General features: G+C 35.8%; 1 protein-coding gene across 1 annotated transcript in view; it reads right to left on the bottom strand.

Moving 5' to 3' along the window:
• The window catches only part of ADGB (androglobin), a 208,058-nt gene that overhangs the window by 111,763 nt on the left and 70,737 nt on the right, over nucleotides 1-25,558 (bottom strand). Inside the window, exons 8-12 of the mRNA XM_004044802.5 lie at nucleotides 22,826-23,073; nucleotides 18,855-18,983; nucleotides 9,458-9,552; nucleotides 4,005-4,179; nucleotides 2,470-2,560 (exon numbers count right to left, since the gene is read on the bottom strand). Of these exons, the coding sequence (XP_004044850.4) occupies nucleotides 2,470-2,560; nucleotides 4,005-4,179; nucleotides 9,458-9,552; nucleotides 18,855-18,983; nucleotides 22,826-23,073 (738 nt within the window). The remainder of the gene's footprint in view (nucleotides 1-2,469; nucleotides 2,561-4,004; nucleotides 4,180-9,457; nucleotides 9,553-18,854; nucleotides 18,984-22,825; nucleotides 23,074-25,558) is intronic.

Here is a 25,558-nt window from a genome sequence, read left to right as displayed (position 1 = left end):
TTGTTACAGTGTAGATACAAAGTTATTATAACAAAGCAACGTTAACTAATTCTAAAAATTTGGTGATGTTACTCATTACACCCAGAAAATTAGAAATAAATTTGGAGAAGGGAAGGCTATTGGAAGCAGACAATATTAAGAACTGATAAAGACATCATTAGTACTATGAAAGCAAAATTAAAACTACAACTAAGCCAATCACTGAAACAAAGCCCCGGAAAAGCCAGTAGTCTCAGGTCATTGAATGTTAGGGTCATTGTTCCTCAAAGTCTTTGAGGTCCCTCTGTTAGAAGACAGTATAGTAATAATGCTAAGTGTGATTCATCCAGGAAGCAAGGAAGGCTTTGAGTATGCTCTACTTAAGAAGGAAAGACATTATTTAATATATTAATAATGTGTATATTACAAGTGGTTAATTTAGCCCAAATTTTGACTAAATTAATGACACTGTTGATAACATTGCGTTGCATTTCTATTATATTGCAGTATCAGTTAGGACTGCTTGTGTCCAAGTGACAGAAGGCTAATTCATAGTAGCTTTAATAAGAATAGAAATTCCACTGGCTTTTGTAACTGAAATGTCCAGTGGGACTGGAAAATAACTTACACAGTATTTTTTTACACATCTAGAAACCTAATAATAAGAGAATGGAGTGGTGCATATATAATTGTTGTCAAATATTTGAAGACTTTTCATGTAGATAGGGAGCAAAAAAAGCTGCAATGTATTATTTTAGGAGCTTTATATATTATTCATTTTAGGGGAAGAACTGGATGAATTTACAAAACACATCAACAGAACACACTTCTTGCTAGATGAAGGGGAAGGAAGGTGCTATGGTCTGAAGGTGTGTATACACTTCTGCCATCGAATTTATATGTTGAGATCCTAAACCCTGAAATAATGGTATTAAGAGGTGAGGCCTTTGGGAGGTGACTCAACCTGCATGCATGGCATTAGTGTCCTTGTAAAAGGTACCCCAGAGAGCTCATTCACCCCTTCCACTAGGTGAGTACACAGTGGTAAGATGCCATGCATGAGGAAGCAGACCCTTGCCAGAAATTGACTCTGCTGGCGTGCAGTTCTTGGACTTCCCAGCCTCTAGAAGTATGAGAGATAAATTTTTTGTTATTTACAAGCCACAAGTCTATGGTATTTTGTTATAGCAGCCCAAACAGGCTAAGACAGAACATGAATGCTAACAAGTGGGATTGCTGCTATGGTAACTACCTAAAATGTGGAAGCAGCTTTGGAACTGGGTAATAAAGGCTGGAAGAGTTTGGAGGTACATGCTAAAGAAAGCCTACATTGCCATGAACAGACCTTTAAAGATGATTCTGGAAAGGGCCCAAAAAGGAAAGAAGAGAGCTATAGAGAAAGCCTCAATCTTCTTAGAAAATATATACGTGTCTGTGAACTAAATTCTGGTAGAAATATGGATAGTAAAGGCCATTTTGATGAGGTCTCAAATGGAAATGAGGAACATGTTATTGGGCCATGGAGGAAAAGCCACCCTTGTTAGGCAAAGACTTTGGCTGATTTTCTGTGTTCCAGTGTTTTGTGGAAGGTAGAACTTGTGAGCAGTGAAATTAAATATTGGATTGAGGAAATTTCTAAGCAAAGCGTTGAAAGTGTGGCGTGGCTTCTCTTGACTCCTTATAGTAAAATGCTAGAAAAAAGAAATAGATTTGGACAATTCTCAGCCTATCCATATTGGGAAAAATGAGAAAGCCTATTTGAAAGAGAACAAGGAAGATGTGGAAACCACTTCCACACTTTCAGATATTTGTTACAGCCGCACCCTACTTCTCTGTACCAAAGTCCGTATTTGTTTGCTCGGGCTGCCGTAACAAAATACCACAGGCTAGGTGGCTACCATAGGAGAAATCTATTTTCTCACATTTCTGGAGATTGGAAGTCTGAGACCAGTCAGGATGGGTGCCAGCAGGGTTTGTTTCTTATGAAGACTGTCCTTCCTGCCTGCCAAGAGCTGCCTTCTCTGTGTGCTCACGTAGCCTTTCCACTGTGTGTGTGCCTGGAGAGAGAGAAAGAGACAGAGAGAGAGAGAACTCTCTGGTGTCTCTCCTCAGAAGGTCACTAATCCTCTCAGATCAGTACCCCCGCCTTATCACTCATTTCACCTTAATTGCTTGCTTAGAGGCTTTACCTCCAAATGCAGCCACACTGGCAGGTCAGAACTTTAACCTATGAATTTGGTGGGCATACAAACATTCAGCTCATAACACACACAAGAAATTAGTAAAAACTATTTGTTAATTAAGTGGATTAATGTAACTAAAAGCTATAAAAGGTCAAGAAAATGTCCTTTTAAAGTTTTTACATGTATTTGGGCTTATTTTAAAATTACTATTCTTCAAAATGCTCCCATTTGGTGTTATCTTTAGCCAGACACATCACAAAGTATTTACTAGCAAGACACATTTGTGAGGAAGAATGTGAATACTTACGTTTCTGTTGGAATTGTAAATGGAGTCATTCTATAATTCAAAAATGGACTTGAAATCTCAAGGAACCGTTCAGGCTTCTTCACTATTAACTCTAAAAAGTAGCAGTTAGAAAGTATGATGTACATTTAAACAAATCTTTCAGGATTGCATACAGAATTTAACATTTAATACAGTGCTGGATAGATTAACTATTTACTCAGCAAATTTCAATAGTGTGAAATACGAATGTAAAACCATACATAAAGCTTTTATTGAAAGAGTTTACAGATCTTTCTGGTGTTCAATTTCTTTTGTCTACTCTTTTCTTTCCAGATTATGTGAAACAAGTCTCAAGGGAGAAAGTTAGCAATGTCTTATAGAATTATTACTTGGTATTTGCTGCTATTTCAAGTACAGGAATGAGTTTCTATAAAAGTCTCTTACTAAAAAAAAAGTTCCCTTAGTTAACCTCTGTAACACAATTGCTTAGGATATAAGGAGGAAATGTGAACTAACATATGAATACGGCAGTGGAAGAACAAAAACTGTAGCAAAGTAATGATCATGAGGTAAAAAGAAAGCAGCAGGTCAGGAGAGTTGTGGATATTCCTAAAGGAGTCTGAGGCTGATCCAGAAGAAAGAAATTCTCAATGAATATAGGACACACCACTTGCATTACTATGGTGAACAATGAAATTAAACATTAGGGGTGATTATTGGGAAAAAAAAGAGACTAGGACATGGAATACATAAATTTTCTTTGACTGTACACAGCAATCAGTAGCAAAATCAGAAATTACCTACATGTTCACTATTCTTCCTTTCATTCAACTATTCCTCAATGCCCTGAATGAATAACTGTTTTAAGAAGCTCTGCAAATTTAACCAAAATATAACATTTTAAAATAAAGGATTTTGTTTTCCTTTCAAGTGTCAAACAGATGCTGGTCTTCCGTTCAAGAAACAATAAAGGAGAAGGTAGAAGGAAGGGAGCGAAGGAGACAAGGAAGGAAGGAGGGGTGGAGAGAGGGATGGAAGGAGGAAGAAGGAAGGAAGGAAGGAAAAAACAAACAAACAAACACAAAAAACTGGGAAGTTTTTGTAACCCTAAAAGCAGATGCACTGTGCTACAAACTACTTTTCTATCACACTAATAATAACAACGCCATAACTCAAAAGAATGAGCTTGATATATGTGGTCAAGTCAGACATTAACCAGACTTCTTAGCTTCTGAGATGTGAAGAATTAATCCTTTAAAGACGTAAAATTTTGGCATAAAATTAAACATAGGCTTCCAGCTACTCAGGAGGCTGAGGCAGGAGAATGGTGTGAACCCGGGAGGCGGAGCTTGCAGTGAGCCAAGATCGTGCCACTGCACTCCAGCCTAGGCGACAGAGCGGGACTCCGTCTCAAAAAAAAAAAAAAAAAAAAAATTAAACATAGGCTTTAGAAGCAATGTTGGGTGATTTACCTTGACATACATCTTTCACCGCAAATGAAACTGTTAGACTTTCATACATTAATTAGAAGGATTTGAAGATGATGTGATACATACCTTGAGCTTCATCTGTTATAACAGTTTCCTTTTTTTGACGAACGAGTTTCCAGGGAGGTACAGGAGGTGGTTTTGGTGGTGCTACCAGAGGACAAGACCTACTTCTAGTCACCAGCACAGGATGGCTACAGATGTGGGAAAGCCCATATTCTCTAAGTTTCTCAGCAGAATCTGCCTAGAAGATGGAAAGTAGATTGAAAAGCATTCTCCTCCATTCAAAACAATGCTTTTTCCAATGTAAAAATACTATCACCAACAGAGCAATATGGTGGTAGTAAGAAAAAAAATCACCCAATATCTCTACCTCTCTTAATACAAGCATTATTATCATTTGTATTTCTTTCCATCTTTTAAATTTTCTGAAGCCCTCTTTCTTTATTTACAAAATGAGAGATTGGAACTAGAATACACTTTTGAGTTCTAAAAGCTTAAGGATGAATGAGATTGCACAAAATCTTAGCACACCAGTTAGTCCAAAATTAATCAGCCATTATTTTTACAGGTTAATGCTTTAACACTAGTGCTTAATATGTAAATTTAAAAAAACTAGCCATTGCTACCTAATGTTTTTAAATGCTCCTTTCTTGAGTGTGTTCAGTGGTAAGTGGCTGTCTTGTCTACACTTCACCCCTCTTCCCCTAACAATGTGTTCCTCCACATAAGATCCCCATGATTACACATGATTACAATCAAGGAGTTGCCCAGGCAGATACTTCTCATATTCTAATGTTAGATCTCCTGAAGCCAGTCTGCTTTGGAATAATTCAGAATAACAGCTAAGTAGAACTTACGTTACTGATTTACGGCTGAACCATGCCAAAGGAAATAAAAAAGTATATGAATGTTAAAGTGATATATACTATAGCCAAATTCTGATGTTCACAGCTTACTTTAACATTTAAAGTAAAATAAATTGAAATATTAACAACATTAAAATCAATTTTGACCGATTTTGTCAATAACTATTTTTCTTCCTAGTTATGTTGTCTCGATGATTTCTATGCAATAGCCACAATCCAGATTGCAAATTTACAAAACAGACACTTAAATTAGAACCAGAAACCCACTTATCAGCCTATTCCAAATTATTACTTCAACTGGAAACTGCCTTGCTCTCACGACTCTGCTGTAGAGCTCAATCTGCCCCGAGGTAGGAGACCCATGAGATAGCAGAGTCCTTCCCAAGATCAGGATAATAATTTTAAGAAGGAGTTAATCAGTGCACTAGTGGGTCCAGCAGAGTGGCTTAAAATATTGTAAATATTCAAAATACAGACAACAGTGATGCAATAGTTGTTAAGTCACCGAATTAAGAAATGGAGGAAACTGTCATTTTCTTTTTATCCCTTTGGTATATTTTAGCAACTTACTAAAAAATTTCAGAAAAATTTCAGAAAATGTCTTAGAGTGCCTTAAAAAACTTTTTCATAGATGTTCTAAGATCTAAACCTTTTTCTATAACTTGAAGCCTGTCAAGTTTTAAGTTTCCATGAGTCAAGCCACCACCTGAAACTAATTCTTTCAATGGAAAGAAAACACCTTGGTATAGTAGTTATAAAAGGTGAATTACTGTAAAAGTTACATTTGAATAATATCCAAAATAGAAGTCAAACTCAAAGTGGTATTTAAAAGTTGAATAAGTTCCAGATACTTTACGACTCATAATTTTTGGTCTACATATGTTAATTTCTTCCTGCCATTGCAACAAATTTTAGTCTAAAAACACTTTTTTTTTGAAACCATAGAGCATTAGAAAATAAAATGATTTAAAGCATTTGGAAATGTAAAGGACTGGTCCAAATAACAAATTCCAGTATTAGCACCTATTTCTAATTTGAATAATCTGCCAAAGTATTAACATGATTTTGGCACAGGAAATTTAAATACAGCAATTCTACAGACTTCATTTTATTTTCAATGTACTAAGCAATACTTCTGATTCATGTAAAGTAATGCTATTAATAATAGTTATAGTTTGATGCTGAGAAAGTTTGTTCAAGGATTTCAAAGTTCCTTGGGTTACAATTAGGGGAAGAGGGAGATTTACAACAGTGCCTGAAACACTGAGTTTTTCCTAGGCACTCAATATACATATGCTGCATAATTCATGTGTAAGACTTAAATTAGAAGTCTTCTTTCCTAAGACCCTTTCACTCTTTTTACTTCAGCTCATTTCAAACATTCTAACAGATGCAAGAGTTGGATTTGGGCAGGTGAAAGAGGCTTTATTAAAACTCTCAGATCTATATAAAACTAAAACCATTAGAATACCCAAGAGGAGAAAGAAGTTGGATAATGTAATTTATAACATCTTGCTCCTTCCCGAGTTTTGTTCTTGATTTTCGTGTATTTTTTTTTTTACAACTTCTTTAAATAAATGTAAGTTCTTGGCTTTATTTTACCTGCTGATCTTACTGTCTTTGAGGCTGTAACTTTTAGCAATGTACTCCATTTAACAAAATTTCATTAAGACAGAAATTATTTCCTATAGGTACATTCTTAAGACATTGTATCTCTATTATATTCTGATATTTACCAGGGAAACCAGATCACCCTCACAGGATGCTAACCTAAAAGAATCAGCAGGCAAGACAGGAAGATGGTGACACACTAGTCAGTTCATTACAGCTTTGGAAGTCACTTACTGTTCCAGACACTGGGATAATTCCAGAACCTCTGGGCACCTTAAGCCTTAAACTTCCTCGAAGGGAAGATTTATAATAATCTTTATGCCTTGACGCTCACCCATGCCTCAAGCTGCCTTTAAGTCTTCTCCCCTTATAATCTCAATATCTAGCAGTTCCTTGAACCCAGTGGAATCTTCTTCATCTCCAAACTTTCCAGTGTAAGATTCCCTCTGCTTTGAACACACTTTATCCCATTTACTTGCCTGACTTCTTTAAGATCTCAGCTTTAACAGTTCTTCCTTAGGGAGGACTTCCCTGGCTACCCACTAGAAAGGATGACATGTTTCTGTTATGTCTTTCATTCATTTTTTTCATTCATTTAACCATATGTTCATTTGGTTACTCCTCCAACAAATATTAATTCACCTACACCTACTACGTGGCAGGCACCTTGTATGCCTTCTGTTCTAATTGTATTATTGCAGTTCACTCAGTTGTCTGCCTTCCTCATTAGACTCTAAGCTTTGTGGAGAGGACCTTGTCAATCTTGCTTATCATTGTCTCTTCAGAACATAGCATATTGTTTAGCATATAATAGTATATCATAGATAATTCATAAAATCTGTTGAATTAACCAATGAATAAACAGATGTGAGTATTTAGTCTTTAGTCTTAGTTTTTTAACTTAAAAATGAACAGTATTTAAATTTTAGTTTCTCAGAAGCACTACCAAAAGTTCAAAAGGATTATTTTGCACCCCATTCTTTTTGTAATGCTTGTATCCTGTGCTTACACTTTGTGGTTTTAAAGGGGGTTTGAATACTTCTCAGACATGAGACTATGACACTCCATAAAGCATTGCTGGTATTCTTTTTTATTTTATTTCTTCTAAAAAGAAACAAACAGGATACATGTACAGAATGTGCAGGCTTGTTACATAGGTCTATGTGTGCCATGGTGGTTTGCTGCACCTATTGACCCATTCTCTAAGTTCCCTCCCCTCAACCCCATCCCACAACAGGCCCTGTTGTGTGTTGTTCCCCTCTCTGTGTCCATTGTTCTCAGTGTTCAAGTCCCACTTATGAGTGAGAACACGTGGTGTTTGATTTTCTGTTCTTGTATTAGTTTGCTGAGGATAATGGCTTCCAGCTTCATTCATGTCCCTGCTAAAGGACATGATCTCATTCCTTTTTACGGCTGCATAGTATTCCGTGGTGCATATGTACCATATTTTCTTTATTCAGTCTATCATTGATGGGGCATTGCTGGTATTCTTCAGCAGTCCAATGAGTTAGAGCATTTACTCACTAGCATATCTGAGACAGCACGTAGGCCAGTAGCATGCAAAGAGGTTAAAAGAAAGGCAGGCGTGAGAAGGCCAGCCCTAATCTTAGCAAGAGGCTTGACTTGGGAGAGGCTTTAGAAGTACATTTAGATTGTTGAATGTTGCTGATTTTTAGATTCAGTCCAAATTGCTGTTTCTGCTATTTAACCATGGCTAATGTTTTCTAACTTTGGATTAAAAATAGTGAAACTGCCATATTTGGGATGACACATAATCCTCTTATGAACACTGTTATATAGTAAAATTTTTGTGGAAGGAATTATTTTTATCTAAAAAAGTGGAGAAGAAAGAATGGGAAGAGAAGGGGAAAAATGTTAGCAACATGCCCCCCAGGCATAATCTAAAAGACAAATGTAATGCACATAGTAAAGTATAATAATCATTCAATTGGAATATTTATGTTTCCAGCTAATTTCCATTCAAGTTTTAAAACATAGCTCTTTCTAGCTAACTAAATGAACATTCATATGTAATCATATTGCTGCATCATGCAGTTGTATACTTTAATGTAGTGACCCCAGACTATGAAATCCTAGTAACAAAGTGTTAGGTGTCTAGAGTTCCCAAACAGAATTGGGATTCAAAAACCCCAAAAGCAGTAGGGCATTTGTTTAAATAAATTGTTAATAACTTGATGGACTTCACCATCACAAGGGAAGGAGAAAAGTTGTTTTTCTGTCCAAGAACAATAGATAGCTTAAAAATTATGAAAATGCATAAATACTACGCAAGCACTAAACATATTGATTAAAATTTAACATCATGAAAAAAATGTCAACAATATCTTGTTAAGTGAAAAGATGGTTTTCAAATGTAACATAAAGTGTGATTCCAGTAAAAAAGGTATACATATACAAACACAGAATATAGAAGAAAAATCAGAGTATATATGCCAAAATGTTAATAGGGCCTATGCCTTACCATTTATACTATAAATATTTTAATTGTATTTCCTTTCACTACATTTTCTAAATTTTCTACAATTTGTTAAATGTATAAGAAAACAATTAGCATTTATTTTGTATTATTTTGTGATACAAGAAAGGTCATAGCAGTATCTCTCCAGTCTGAGGGTGAATTCACTAATATCATCTTACTTTAAGAAAACGTATGTGGCCTATTTATGGGAAGGTCATTAATTATTACCTGGGAATAATTTCTATGATTTTCACTGAAATACATAAATCCTGTATCTTTCTTTTTGATTATAACAGAAGGATCTATAAAAATTAAAAGTGACCATATATTTTTTATTTTCCTTTTTTATAATTAGCCAGAGCTATTGCAATCATCTAAGATAATTTTGGATGTGTCAGATGCCTTAGGTCGAGTATCTAATTTTGAAGATAAGGAAGCTGACATCCACAGATAGAATTTTAATTAAATTTTCATGTGCCTTCTACCACAGCAAGTAATCACACACACACGTGCACCCACACACACAAAATAAATAATACTGTTTCCTAAGCTTGAATGCTTACCATCTTCTCTAATGAAAAGATCTTGTTTTCAAACAAATAAAGAGGTGTAAATGTCGCATATACGACCATATGAGAGGTCTGTATTGCAGAAGAACCTGTAAAACAAACATACATTATGTCGTGAAAATTCTAGTCAAAATCGGTCTGTCAGTTGCTCACTCCAGATTGTTCAATTGCCTTAATGAATTTATCTTTGGGCTGGTGAAAAATACATAAAGGATGCAAAATGAATTTAACAGATGTTAAATCTCAAAGATGTATCTATTTTGTAGCTTGTCTCATTCATTTTAAGTTCACGTTGTTACTATTTAATAATTTAAGATCTTATTATACCTCATGAACAAGAGTTATTATATAAATATACTCTAGTTATTCGTCAGTGCAACATAGAATGGTCCACAAATGTGAATGTTCAAAAGGAATTATTTTTAAATTGAAGCATTTCTTTTCTTTCATAGATAGGATCTTTATTCTATGTTGAACTTACAGAAAGTCCAGGAGCTTCTATGTCATTTTGTCATTTCAAAAAGAAAGAAAACATAAGTAAAATGAATTTTTCCATGAAGAAGTAAGGCATAAATAATTTAGTTTGAAATGTTTAATGCTGGTAGAATTTGCTTTTAAGCGTTGCTTATTTGTTTGTTATGTTTTTCTTATCCTTGAAATTATTCTATTTGATTATTTTATTCAGTATTTTTTGGTCCTGCAAATATTTTGGACAGATAAATAGAAGTCAATTTATTTTAGCCTCTTTTTATATTTAATTAAATTTTTTTACAAACTTACATACTGACATTTAACTATATTTGATACTATGTTTACAAAAGAATAATATCTTTAAGACCACAGAACATAAATTAGTTGTCAGCCCAGTATATGTCTAGAACGGAGATATGAAAATCTGCCAAACTTAGAGAAACATACTTTTACATTTCAAAACTGAAATTTGTACATTTCTCATACACCTTGCCAACACATATTGATTGCCTTTTCCCTACATTACTCATTTATCTATGCTACATTTGTTTGATGATGTTAGTTATCATCTAATGTCCACAGACGCTGTCTCCCCAACTAACTTTTAATCCAAAGTTAGTTGGATTAACTAACTCTGCAGAGGCTTGGTTAATAATTTGGCCTACTCCTTGTGGAGTACAAGGTACTGTGTATTGTGTGATAACTTGTATGAAATAATATGTTTTTAAATATGACTAATCATCATAAGTTTAAGGATGCAGCAAAATAATTATTCCTTTTAAAAAGAATGAATGTTTATGAAAATACTTTTCATGCACTCCTATCATCAGATAAAACCATTTGAGATACCCACATTGACCAGAATGGCCCTCAGCAGTGACCAGTAATTTACAGTCCAGTTACTTTTCTCACTGATCAATCTAATCGAAGCCCTCCAATAAGCCCTCTAATCAAAAGAAAGATTGTGAAATGCCTTAGGTGTCAGCTGAGAGTTGAAGGCCAGTTATGGAGAGGAAGTTCCTGGCAGTGATGACTGCTAAATATTAAAATGGATAAAATTTTAAAAATCAGTTTTTTTAATCTATCTGCAGAACTTTCTGCTCAAGGAAGAAGATAAGATTAAATGTACTTTCCAGGTTCAAGATTAAGCAGTTGGCTGTCTACACCTTAGGAAAGTATGAAGCATGAGAGGTGGAGGGAAGAAGAGTGAGGGTTCCTCTCTGAGCCTGGCTACTGAGCAAGATTGGGTTTCTTTATAAAAAGTCAGCTGAGTTTCCAGATGTTAAACATACACCTTACATAATGTTTGACCAAATGTCTGGGCACCCCATGGCTCGTTCAGGTTGATCTATGTCATTAACTCTTTTCTAAATCTTGTTTTAAAAATCATAACGTGTAAAAGTATTTTGGTCCACATTATATCCCACATTTGTACATTATGCATTAGAAATTTTGATGTCTTCCCTAAAATTTTCTAAAGCTTAATATTTAATATTATCACATTAAGTACTTTGTCCTTGATCTTTAATAAGTCTTTTGAACTTTTATTTTCCTTATGATATTAAAAATAAAGTTTGTGATACAAGTATTTTGAAAAAAGTTCTCATTTACTTTATAACATTATGTAATAAAATATATGGAAACCTGGGAATTCCAGGTGAGGTCTTAGAAAAAAATAACTTTAGAAACTTGGAGTAAAGAATGTGGTCTTGACATATTATAGAAATGATGTTGATGACAAAAAAATTTGCTCCAAATTTTAGGATAATCACACATTTTACATGGGATTGTAATATGTAATGTTGAAATATTAAAAAATAACACAAGTGTTTAGTCAAGGGTGAGGTTTTAAATATTTAATAAGTGGTACAGCATGGGCACAGATTAATTAAACTAGAAGCTGATTATAAATATTGGTATCACTATACTGGTGCTATTAACTAAATATCAATCTGTAAAAGCTGGATAGGAATGTGTTATTAAATAGGGATTTTCAAACTAAGTTTTATACATCTGATAAATGAGATTCAGGGGCCCAGAACTCAGTGAACTATTATGTAACACTGCAGATCTGTGTGCACACTAACTGCTTTAGTCTGTTTTGTACTGCTAAAATGAAATACCTGAGACTGGGTAACTTATAAAGAACAGAAGTTTATTTCCCCACAGTTCTGGAGGCTGGGAAGTCCAAGATCAAGGTGCGGTGAGACCTGGTGAGGAACTTTTTGCTGTGTCATCTCATGGCCAAATAAGCATGTCATGCCATAGCCAAACTCACCCTTTTATAACAAACCCACACCCGGGATACCTAACCACTCCCATGATAATGGCATTAATCCATTCCCTCTGTCCTCATGGCCTAATTACCTCTCATTAGGCCCCACCTCCCAATATGGTTGCATTGGGGATCAAAATTCTAGCACATGGACTCTAGAAGACACATTCAACCAAGACTACAAAGGATTTGGAAAAAAAAAGAGAGAGAAGGTTCAAAATTTTCATAAGATTTTCAAAAATATTTATTAGCCAAGAAAATATAAGAATTATTTGTAAAGGATCTAAAGGGCCTTAGATAATTCCTATTTGTTCTATTATCTCTCTGTAAATATGTTGTGTGATTCTGCAATATTGGAACACCCATAATGCTTTTTGATTTTATTATATATCAATAAAACTGCTTTTAGAATATCTTAAAGGCAAATGTTTAAATCTAGGGGCTCTATAATTTCTTTCAGTGAACTATCAGTGGTACAAACCATGAAATTTCCTTATCTTTCCAGTTGTTGGAGTAACTTTGTATTGAATTAGCACAGCTGCATATAATAATGCTTAATAATTGAGGAAAAAATTTAAGAAAAAATATACTCTTGAATGATGAAATGAAATTTAACATCCCAGTCTCTAAAACTGCCTTAAAATATTTTGTACAGTAGTTATGAGTCTTATATGGCCTACAACTGCCATACTAATTATATGTATTTTATTGCTCAAAAGAAGCTTTTGCTACATTTGTATGATTTAAGTGTTTTATTTTACATGTGATACAGCTTTTTTTGCTTTCTATAAGCATATTTCAGAAGACTGCTATAAAATACGTAAGGTTACTTAAATACCACTTCTATCATTGATTTCATTTTATGTTAGACATTTACTGTCTGAACCTATAAAAATTTCAGCCTGAAATTTTGAGTCCCAGTGAGATGAACCCCAAATTACTATAAATCCATAAGAAGTATTTGTTAAAGATTATATATGATTTTTTTCAGATGTGATGTTTAGTTAATTTAGAATAGCTAACTTTCAGTGAATGCCTACTCTGTGCTAAGGCCTAGGTATTTCACATGAGTCAGTTCACATAAACCCTATGAAATCAATTCTATTTTTAACAGTATTTTTCAGGCAAGGAAACTGAGTTACGGATAGGTTAAGTAACACGTCCACTACACAATTAAGAAGTGTGAAGTGTAAAGTAGTCCCTGGTCTTTCTGGCAATTTTTTATTGTCTATTATTCTATGTGGCAATATCTAAAGAGGATAATGACTCGAATGTGTTCCGGCCCACTTCCTACCAGACAATGTTTGCAGGTCCAATATTTGATGCAAAGCTGAAAAGTAAAAGACTTTTTATACCAAGTCCATAATTTCTTAATACAAGTTTTAAAATAATATATATTAGTGGGCTTCTAATCTATTTGTTTCATCAGTTCTACATGTCCATATTCTTTCTTGAGTGTAATTCCCAAGGCTAATTTACTTCTTTGCTTCTTTGCTTCATAGAGGCTACTTTGAAGATAGCTGCAACAAAGAGGTTGCAGTCTTAATCTTTGACACAACCAGTAGTGTTGTTTAAGTTTTACTGGACTGTATTAGGCCATACTTGCATAGCTATAAAGAGATACCTGAGACTGGATAATTTATAAAGAAAAGAGGTTTAATTGGCTCACGGTTCTGCAGGGTGTACAGGAAGCCTAGATCTGGTATCTGTTTCTGGGGAGGCCTCAGGGAGCTTTTACTCATGGCAGAAGGCAAAAAGGGGAGCAGGTGTCTCACATGGTGAGAATGGGAGCAAGCAAGAGAGTAGGGGGAGATGCTACACAGTTTTAAACGACCAGATCTTGCAAGAACTTACTGTCATGAAGACAGCACCAAGCCATGAGGGATCTGCCTTCAGGTCCACTCCCACCAGGCTCCACCTCCAGCACTGGAGATTACAATTCAACATGAAGTTTGGGCGAGGACAAATATCCAAAATATATCCTGGACTTTTGTTGTTAAATACTTAGGTATGGCCATGAAATTGAATTGTCTTCAATAGAATGAGATCAGAAGTGATAAACAATACAGCTTGTTTTTACTTCAAACACCTTGCACCTGCAATCCTCCAAGCTCTTTTACTTTCCACTGGTATAGAACTTTAGAATTCACATGCTAGAGTATAGGAGGCATAAAAAGGGAGGAGCATGGCTCTCTTCAACACCAGCCTTATCTCCAATTAATTGTAGTAAAGAAATAGCCTTCTTTTTCAATTTTGTATGTTCTGTGATCTCAGAAATTTCTCTATTTTTTCCCATTTATTTTGGAAAAACAGACAATTCTTCCCTGAACTGATTTCTTATTTGAAATATCTTGCTAACAGTAGATATTACAAACTTAACACTGCCTAGAATAGTAGATTTTCAACCACTTATTTTAGAGACTCAGGTTCACTGAGTACATGGCTAACTTCTAAATTGTTGCAGGTTCCAGTTTTACCAAATATTTTGCTGTATGAGGTAGATCTCCAGGTTTCCTCAAGCTTGAGATACCATTTATTGACTGCCTTCTACTCTACTGTTAAGCAGACACCGCATATTTTCACCTTGTTATTAGTACTCGACTTCTTGCAGGAGTTAATTTGTCATGAGGTAATTGTAGCTGCTATAAGGAACACACTAAAAAATGACTTAAACATGATACAGTTTCTTTTTGTTCATATAAAGTACAAAATGAACCTTCTTGACCAGCAGGCAGATCTCCAGGTAGTGATTCACATACTCCTGCTCTGTCCATCCTTGTGGCTTTGCCATCTTTAACACTGTGCTCTCAGCAGCACTGAGCTAGCAAAAAGGGAATTGTAATTGACAGCACGGTATAGGTCAGTCTACAGCTGGTATGTATCGCTTTGCTTCACATCCTGTGGGCTAGAAATTATACAGAAGGCCATATCTCACTTAAAAGAGGCTGGGAAAATATAGCAAAACTGTGTTCCTAGGAAGAGGAGGAAATTGTGAAAAGCTAGCAGTTTTTCTCACAGTCAGAAAATATGCAACTTACTATTCCACTGAGTCATATTCTAATGTTATTGATTTTTGCTTTTTTGAAACAATTTTTTAAAGTTACTATGATACTGAACTCTATACTAGAGTACTACACAAATTCTAACTTACCCTATAGTTAATAAGTTACTGGCAAAACTCAAATCTCAATATTTCTCATAATCATTTTTTCTCAAATATTGGAAGGGTATGATTTATTCATTCTTATAGAACTTCAGTATTTGTAATTAATGTCATTATTTGTATCAAGGTTTCTTTTTAAGCTACATTTTAAATTTAGTTATTTAGAGAATAAAAGTTTTCAATAAGTTTTACAGTTTAAAATATTAGTATTCATAGATATCGAGAGGAGAGAAAACATAGAAGTTGTGTGAACTCTGGAGTAAGACTGTGGGTTTATGAACCCACTTTACACTTTATAATTTGGAGTTCCTCCAAGAGAGCAGAAGCAGTGCCAAAGAACTTCCCCTTTATGCCAGGAAAAAGGTCTTAACAGGACTTTCTCAGCCAAATTTTAGAATTGCGAATGATGAGTGACTACAGTGTGTCCCCTGCTATTTTGTTTTATGAGCAGAGTTTATATCGTGGTTACTGTGTTCCTCTTCAAGAGTACATGAGAGATGTGAGTGGATACATATGGGTGTATCTGTAAGCATGTGTGTGCATGTACATGACTTGGAGATCCTGGATATTTTAACTAGATGAAATTACTAGATAATAATTTGGATTGGGACTCTTGGTACGTATTGAACATACATGTGAGAAGAAGAGTGAAAGGGGTATCTGGTGATCAGGAAAGTGGAATGTGGTAAAGATTGATCATTGTTCACCAAATGGTTTCCTCTTTCTCCTGAAATGAGCGATCTTTAGCACGTCACATTCCATATTTCCAACTCCTCTTAAAGTCAGGTGTGGCCATTGGACTGAATTGTCTTCAATAGAATGAGACCAGAAGTGATATACAATACAGTTTGTTTTGATTTCAGACATCTTGCTCCTGCAATCCTCCAAGCTCTTTTTCTTCCCACTGGTATAGAACTTTAGAATGCTAGAGGTATAAGAGGCATAAGATGGAAGGAGCATGGGTCTCTTCAATGCCATTTAGAAAATAACTTCCCGCCAGTGATTAACACTAGTCTTTTTATTTTAATTGAGAAAGAAACATATATGACATTAGAATCATTTGTTAGTCATACCAGCTAGTGTACCTAAATGAATACACTTATTTTGAAAATAACAAAATGAAATCTTAAATGTCAAGTCATTATTAGGATATGCATTGGATAATATTAGATGACATGTAAATATATATAAATCTCTACATGTCTTCTGCCATTATAAAACTATATCTCCTATGGCATTTAAAACTGTGAGCATCATTTTATTGTAATGACCGTTGTGATAAATATGCTACTTTGAAAAAATTAATAAAACAGGGGTTCTTTATACTAAATTTTCAGTGACTTATCATAATTAATTACAACACATCTAATATCAAATCATCAATAAACAATATAGACCAAGCGTGGTGGCACATGCCTATAGTCCCAGCACTTTGGGAGGCCAAGGTGGGTGGATCACTTGAGGTCAGGAGTTTGAGACCAGCCCGGCCAACATGATGAAGCTCTGTCTCTACTAAAAATACAAGAATTAGCCAGGTGTAATGGCATGCGCCTGCCGTCCCAGCTACTTGGGAGGTTGAGGCACAAGAATTGCTTGAACCTGGGAGGTGGAGATTGCAGTGAGCTGAGATTGCACCACTGCACTCCAGCCTGGGTGACACAGCAAGACTCTGTGTCAAATAAATAAATAAACAAATAAACAAACAATATAAATGTCATGTTATATTTTCCATAAGAGTTTGAATTGTAACTCAATTACCTCTTGAACACTTACTGTCTATCCATTATCTCCTTTACAAGTGAAACCAAAGCAGCTGATTGAAGGAAATGAATTATAACACCATCAGAAATGCACTTAGATTTAACTCTGTGGGAGAAGGAAGTTCACATGGCCACCCTCATATTTATGCCAGATAAAGTACTCCTGTAGAGTTCATTCTAACACTGTATCTTTAGCACATGTAAGAATTAACAAAGGCTTTTGCAATAAGTATGCTAAAATGTAGCTCTACCAACAAGTGCTAAGCACTTTACCTGGATTCAACACTTGATTCTCACAAGGACCCTCACCAAAACAATAATGCTGATTTATAGAGATCCTGAGTTTAAAGAGGCTCTATCACTTGCCTGATACTTATACATTCAGTGTTGGAGCAGATATTGAACTCAACCAGCTTGACTCCACAGTCCAAACTGAACCACATTCTATGTGTTGGAATGACCTTAACTGTAAGTTCAGCAGGAGAAGGAAGGCATCATTACTTTTATTTTCACAAAGAAAGAACTCTCAGAAAGTTTTAGCCATTTTCACAAAGATGAAGAACCATCAGTAAATCTGCTAATGTAATGTTTCTCACTATCAAAAAATATTGCTTAAGGAATCAATATAAGAAAATGATTTTTAATGTAGAATTAAAAACACAATAGTGACTTTTTTCTATCCACATCACTAGACATGTTTCAGTAAAAATAAAAAGCCATAATTATTAAAATGTCCTCATACAAATCATCATAATAAGAAAAAAGATAAAAATGTATTAATAAGGCACACTACTAGATGTAAAAACACATATTTTTGACTAGCTAATAAAGGATGAGGTGAAAATGATAACCTGCACTCTGGAAGCACCAAGATAGATGAGCCAAAGCTGAGACTCAAAAGAGACACTCTAGTCTTCCTCCTGATAACCTCCTGAATAGGTTGCAGTATCATTTTTTTACAGCCTGTTTGCTTTCAACCTGATACAATTTGTTTAAAGGCTACTATACCTATACTGTTTTAGCTAGTACACAGGACAAAAATGCGGTAGCCAAGGGGTCTTTAGAGATAATTTGTAAGTCCAAATTGGAAAGATTAATTAAAATGAAAGAGCTCCAATGTGATTTTAAGTGATAGAGAAACCCTAGCATTTTCACAAAAATAGTTGACCTTTATACAATGAGGCTATTATAAATAGTTCTTGTACATCCACCCAGTCACAATGCGATACACAAAAAAGTGTGGTTGTCAGTATTGTGATATAAACAATGACTTCCAGAGTCTCCGGCCTCACAGTTACTTTCTAAAACACAGTAAAAGAGCTGGAGGCCCACTGTGAGCAAGGAGCCAGATGTAGGCTTTTTGTTTTATTTGGTGGCTGGCATCTAACCACACAAACAAGTAACTTTGAATTTACTTAATTTGGATGATAAATTCAACCTGAGTATTTTTTAGAGAAATACCTGAAAGCAACCAGCAGAAGCCTCTCCCATATGTGGATACTTCTTCTGTGACAATTGCACTGTAATTTGGACAACAGGCTTCTGTCATTGGTAGGACTTGGCCCAACACGCCCACCCATCTGAGAACCCAACATTTATGGCAACCTTGACTAAGTTTATTTAGTTATTTCAAAAGAAAAAATGTATTTCTAAGTTCCAAGGTTTTCCAGCATTTTAAGAAACAACCAAAATAGTTATTATTCTAAGAAATTAGGAGCTTACAATCTGATAGGGACTGCACAGAGTACTGCACTTCTGATGAGGGTCTTGAACCATGAAGTGAGAATTTGAATTTTTCTTTTTCTCCATCTTTGCTTCTCTTCTTTCCAATGTCTCTTGCATCTGTTTTCTCTAACATATGAAAAAATCACAATAAATATTTTAACTAGACAATCTCAAACTATATTTCTTATTCAGTCATTGTCTTAAAGAAAAAAGGCCAAACTAATAGTATTATTTAATGTAAAATTATGCCATAATTTCTCCAAAACATGATCCCCTCTAACTGGAAACACCATGATAAAGCCAGGGAGAACTTTGAAAATTGAGATATATTATGAAATAAATGCAGCATTGCTTTTTATCTACTGCATATAATTTTGTTTCATGGAGATAGTTATTTGAATATATTTTATTTATATAAGATTATAGTATCAAGGTAATTTTCTTATTTTAAAAATAAAAACAAAACACAGCAAAGCCTGTGCTGAAAGTTAAGTCCTAAATGTAGAGCCCTCTCAGACTTTCCTTATTTGGGTCCTCCACTTACAGGAAACACAGTTTTCTGACTCCAAAATATTTTCTTGTGGAGCCCAGATTCCAACCAAAGTCCCAAACCAGCATCTTATTGCCTACATGGCTTAGGTAATAAAACTCTTGTATCCAGAACGATTCCCACCATTTGAATGCTCATTCATATACTCAATCCACAAAACATATTCTTCTTCAACCTAAAATACTTTTCTCGAAGATTTTTTTAATTCCCTAACAAATCTGTCTCAATTCTGAGACAGAAATTATAGATTTCTGTCATTTCATTCTCTGCATCATCTGCTAAGTTTGTAATCATCATTGGTCAGGTTGCTCATCTTCAAAATTTTCAGAAATAAAAACTGTGACATTATCTACTTATAATGTTTCTGAACAGCCAAAATAGACATGTTTCATATCTTAGCTTTTTTTTTTCTTTTTGACAGGCTTTCACTCTGCCACCCAGGCTGGAGTGCAGTGGTGAGGTCTCAGCTCACTGCAGCATTGACCTCCCAGGCTCAAGCAATTCTCCCACCTCAGCCTCCTGAATAGCTGGGACTACAGGTGTGCACCACCACAACTTGCTAATTTTTCTTTGTCTTTTCTTTTTATTTTTCTTTTTTATAGAGACAGGATTTCACCATGTTGTCCAGGCTGGTCTTGAACTCCTGAGCTCAAGTGATCTGCCTGCATCAGCCTCTTAAAGTGCTGGGAATACAGGCGTGAGCAACTATGCCCGGCCCATATCTTAGCTTTTTCAGTAGATTTAACACTTAAATTAGATATAAAAGTAAAGATAACTATAACTTCAATCATAGGATAAAACATTTAACCAAGAAGTTTCTGTTTTTAAAAAGTTTATTATCAAAATTTTATTTGTGAATTTTCTATATATATTACCTTAATTCAATAAAACTAATTTTAGGAAGCAATATTTGAGTGCATGTATAATTTTCAAATAGGACTTTAAGAGCTTTCAAACTTCTATTCAGAATTTGTGACTTAAAAATAATACATAATAAAAATTATAAATAGAAAAAAATCAAACTGTTTCACATAGAAATTTGGATAGAATACAACAGTGCTCACCAAAATGTGTTTTTGCCAATACCCTAAATAAGGATTGCTCCTCTGTCATTTCATCCCACCCATCTGGCAAAACCCCACTCTGAATAAACTTGGCAGCTGAGTCCCACTGGAGATAATCCTCCCATAGTTCTGCAAACCTTGCCACATCTATTTTAAATCTCCGTGAGAATCTACATCTTCCACCTCCACCTCACTTTCAGCTCATAGCTAGGCTGTGTATAAACAAAAAGTAGAAGTCTTTGGTCTGAAGTCCTCATCTTCTCCTACCAAACCCGTTTACCCACCTACACCTGTATCCACTCTCCCATGACCTGTGCCCACCTATGAGAATGGAGGAGCCATTGCTCTCCCTGGGTTGGCCCAATCCCCTTATAGCTGGGGTGTGGAACTTGCTCCTTCTTCTCAGAAAACATATACTACTGCAGTCATCTCAGCGGGATCTTCCCAGTCATCACTTAAAAAAAAACCAATTTTCCTTCACTAGATTCACAAATATATATTCTGTCTGCCTCCCACATTCTTCTCTATCAGCTTCCACTTTGCAATTTCCTGTTCTTCAAGGACAAGCTTCTCACAGGGTTGTGTATACATTATTTTACTTCCCACTTCCTTCTTACTCCCCTCCAATGTATCTTCTATTCCTATCACTCACAAGTGCGCAATGACCTCCATATCACAAAGTGTAATGGAGAAATTTAAATTTTCATCATAGTTCATCTTCCCACAATATTTAATACAATCTCTGGTTCCTGCAACACTTTTTCCTTTGGCCCCGATGACAAAATGCTCTGCTGATGTTGTCCCTGCTCCTCTGGCCGATCCTTACTCTTCATTCAGCAGCTCGTCATTTTGTATCAACCTCTTAGATGTTCCACTTCTTCAGGACTCAGTCTCAGCCTCCCTCATCTGCTCACTCTATACTGTCTCCTTGGGAAATATCATCCCTGGTTTAATTTTGCAGGCATTTGTCAATGACTCCCAAGTGTATATCACCAGCCTAGGAGTCTTGACATGAAAAATCCACTTGGTTGTCTTAAAGGCACCTCAATTTCAATATATTCAAAATCATTTTGTGATCTCTCCTAAATGGTACCACCATCTATCTTGCTTTGCAGCTTGGAATTCTACCAGTCATCATTGTCAAGTTCTGCCACTTTTTACTTTTTAAATAGGAAAAATATGTGTTTAATGGAAATTGAGAGCTAATACTAGATTAATTTAGTAGCATCAAAGTAGAGAATTGCTTTTGATTTTTAAAGAAAGCAAAATGTGGAATAATAATTAGCGTATAGTAAACACCATTATAAGTCCTAAAGTCCTAGAAAAGAAACATCTTAATTACATGGCTGTTGTCACAAAAACTTAAGAAAGGATAACGACAACAAAGATGCATTTCTTAGGGAAGCAGGAGCCTCAGGGGCCCTGAGAAACCCCATTTTAAGTTCAGCTCCATCTTAAGAATAACAAGGCACATTTCTTGCCAGTCATGACTCACAGTCATTACATGTTTATAGCTGAAGATACAGCCTAACGATACCTGCAAGGGACACACTCTTACAACAGCAGAATGTCCAGATGTCCCAATACCGATAGCAATATGTCCATATGTCCCAATGCCCCTAAAAAGTATGCTCTCAAGATAATTATTGTTATGCTTTGATGTACTTAATGCACTAGAATGCCAAGTATAACTTTCTTTAAATCAACAGAATACTACATTTTGTCACGCTGTCAGGACAGCTTAGCTTAGCTTGGCTTTTACATAGATAAGACTCCTATATAAGAAAAACTGGGCTGGGTGCAGTGGCTCACACCTGTAATCCCAACACTTTGGGATGCTGAGGCGGGTGGATCACCTGAGGTCAGGAGTTCAAGACAAGCCTGGCCAACATGGTGAAATGCTGTCTCTACTAAAAACACAAAAATTAGCTGGGCATGGTGGTGCATGCCTGTAATCCCAGCTACTTGGGAGGCTGAGGCAGGAGAATCACTTGATCCTGGGAGATGAAGGTTGCAGTGAGCCGAGATTGTGCCACTGGACTCCAGCCTGGGCAACGAGAGCGCAACTACATCCCAAAAAGAAAAAAAAAAAAAGAAAGAAAAACTGAAAACAAAGACAGCACCTTTCTTTGCTTGCTGAAGATGCCCTGCTCTGTAACTGAGGAGTTTTCAATAAACTATCTCTTCTTACTTCATTCTGTGACCTGCCTTGAATTCCCTACTGTGTGAGATCCAAGAACCCTCTCTTGGGGTCTGGATCAAAACCACTCTTTCCAGCAACACATCAAATACAATTGTAAGGTATTTATATGCAATGTCCATACTGAATCACATTTTGATGTAAAATATCTTACCCTTTGGAACTTTGTCGCTTTTCTCAGGAGCCTTTAGTGTTGTCAAAGAACTTTCAGGTTTGAATTCCTTCACGTCTTTTACTTCCTTTCCATCCTTTATTTCTTTTCCCTCCTTCCCTTCTTTCCCTGGTTCTTTTAATTTAGAATCTAACACTGCTATTTTGCTTTCAGAGCTGGCCTCATCTGACAGCTTAAACTCAGGCAATATTTCTTTCAGGAGCTCCCAAACTTTGTCCATATATCCTGGGCTAAGAGAAAAGACAACAACATTAATTTCCAAACGATGTTTTTTTTTTTCCTTGAACTTAGCAAGAAATTACTGACAGAAAAATCAACTTGCTATTTAATGAATAATTTCAATTGTTACTCAAATTTTTAGTTAAAAGAACAGCATTATATATTAGACATTCAACAAGCTTTCATTGCATGCCTACTGTGTGCTGGGCTTTGCTGATACAAAGCGACCAAAACCATGGTGTTATCTCAGAGATCACTCGCCCTGGCAGGGAAGCTAATCACGTTAATAGCCAGGACAGGGAAAGAACATGTCCTCGAGCATCTATTAAGTGGTAGACACTTTTGCATGCATGATCACTTATGCAGAAGGTCCTTATCTTACTAGGCTTCTCTGTGGATTGTGACAGTGTTGTTTCTTGCTTTTAATTCTTCCCTGAGGCTTCCATAACATCCCTCTTTCCTGGTTTTCTTTCTGTTGTCATAGAAATTACTTGCAGACTCCTTTGAACACTCCCTTTCTTCTGCTCACTGTCGACAATTTAATTCTTTTCCCACAGCTCTGCTCTTGGTGTTCTTGCCATTTTACATAGTATTTCCTCATATTTTGAGTTTATCCACAAATGTGTGTAATCTCTAAATCATTAGTTCCAGCTCAAACCTCTCTCCTGATATCCAGACTCACACATTCAACCACCTAATAGGTATTTGTCCCAAATAAATAAAAAAAGATAAGTAAACAAAAACGTCCTGCATCACCTTCTACTCAGTACTCAAAGCAGAAAATTGAGAATGACCAAGACTCTCTCTTTAAAATCCCCTTCAAATAAAACACAGTGTCAGTTGGATACTACCTTTTCTCAGTGCAGTGGATCACCTTTTCTCCATTCTCATCACCACTTCCTTGGCAGAAGCCCTCAGAAGACCCCCTCAAGAATACTGCACAAGCCAGTCTCCCTGTTCCACTCCTGCCATGTGCTGTCCTAAGGCTCTGAGCAATCTTTCAAAATCATGAGTCTGATACAGTCATCCTCCTGTCTACAATCCCTTAGTGACATCTGATCATTTTAAGGAGGTTGTAAAAGTGTCTTAGCATGGCATAAAAGGCCTATCTATCTAGATCCTATTTACCTTTCCATTCCCACATCCTATTCCTCCTCTAGAATTCCATAGCACATAATGCAGAACCACGTGTTTTTCTGGGATGCACCCTGCTTTCTTCTATTTCCTTGATATATTTTCTTCTGTGAGTTGGATTCCCCACCTCAAACAGCTTCATTCATTTCAACTAATCCTTTGAGATAAATTCAAATATTATCCTCTGCAGGAATTAAACTATAGGTTTCTGTTCTGAGTTCCCAAAGAATCTTTTATGCTCTCCTAGTATTCTAGTATAGACTTTAAAATTTTTTTATTCTCATTTTACACAATTCATTGAGCACATACTGTATCCCAGTCATTCCGTGTCACTGTTCTAAACACAGAAGGCACTACATTGAGCAAAACAAAAGAGGGTCCCTGTTCTTGTGGACAACTTTACATCCAATGGTTGGGTAAAACAGAGACAGAGAGAGAATAACAACAGTGATAACTTCCATGATGAAAATGAAATAAGGGAAGCTGAAATGTGGCATAACTTGGGGAAGGAATAACTTAGATTGGATGCTCAACTAGGCCTGTCTAAGGAGTTGATGGTTAAGCTTGGTGAAACCCAAGCGTTGTGACATACCCAACTAAGTGAATAATCTGATGAAAGGTCATTCTAGGCAGAAAAAAAATAAGAGTAGCCCATGTAAGGACCGTAAGGTAGAGTGAGTTTCATTATATTTCAGAAACAGAAAGAAGACTTGGGTGACCAGTAAATGGTTGCCAAGACATTGATGTGGTCAGTGATGAGGTCAGAGACTGTGTGAATCAGACAGTGTAGATCTCTGAGGATCATGGTCAAGACTGTAAAACTTCATTCAAGTGTAATAGTTAAACACTGAAAGGTTTTAAGCAAGGAAAACGATATGATCTGATTTATACTTTAGAAAATTCTTCTGATTACCAACTTAACTAAAGGAGGGTAAAATAGACTCTAGGAGACCAGTTATAAGTCTATTACATGTGACCAGTGGTTGAACTAGGATGGTAATAATGGAGATGTAGAGAAACAAATAGGTTCAGAGTAAGTAGAGAATGTACTGTTGACAGAGGCCAGTGAGAGATTTTATGTGAGAGGCAAGGAAAATGAGCAATGAAAGATGACTTCTAGTGTTTTACTTTAGCTTGAATAAATAGGTGGTTGGTAGTGAAATTCACTGAGATGATGCATTCTAGGGAAGGTGCAGTTTAGGAGGTTGAGAATCAAGAGTTCCTTTCTGGATATTCTGAGTTTAAGATACACTTTTGACATTCACATAGCTATGTAACTTAGGCAGTTGTAGATAAATACAGTCTAGAGTTCGGGCAATGGTGACCAGGCATAAACTTGAAAATCATTGTCAAACAGTTTGT

This window comes from Gorilla gorilla, chromosome 5 (genome assembly GCF_029281585.2).
Source record: "Gorilla gorilla gorilla isolate KB3781 chromosome 5, NHGRI_mGorGor1-v2.1_pri, whole genome shotgun sequence".
Classification (NCBI taxonomy): Eukaryota; Metazoa; Chordata; class Mammalia; order Primates; family Hominidae; genus Gorilla; species Gorilla gorilla.
The sequence above is the reverse complement of the archived record's forward strand: the minus strand, read 5'-3'. Positions and strand labels throughout refer to the sequence as shown.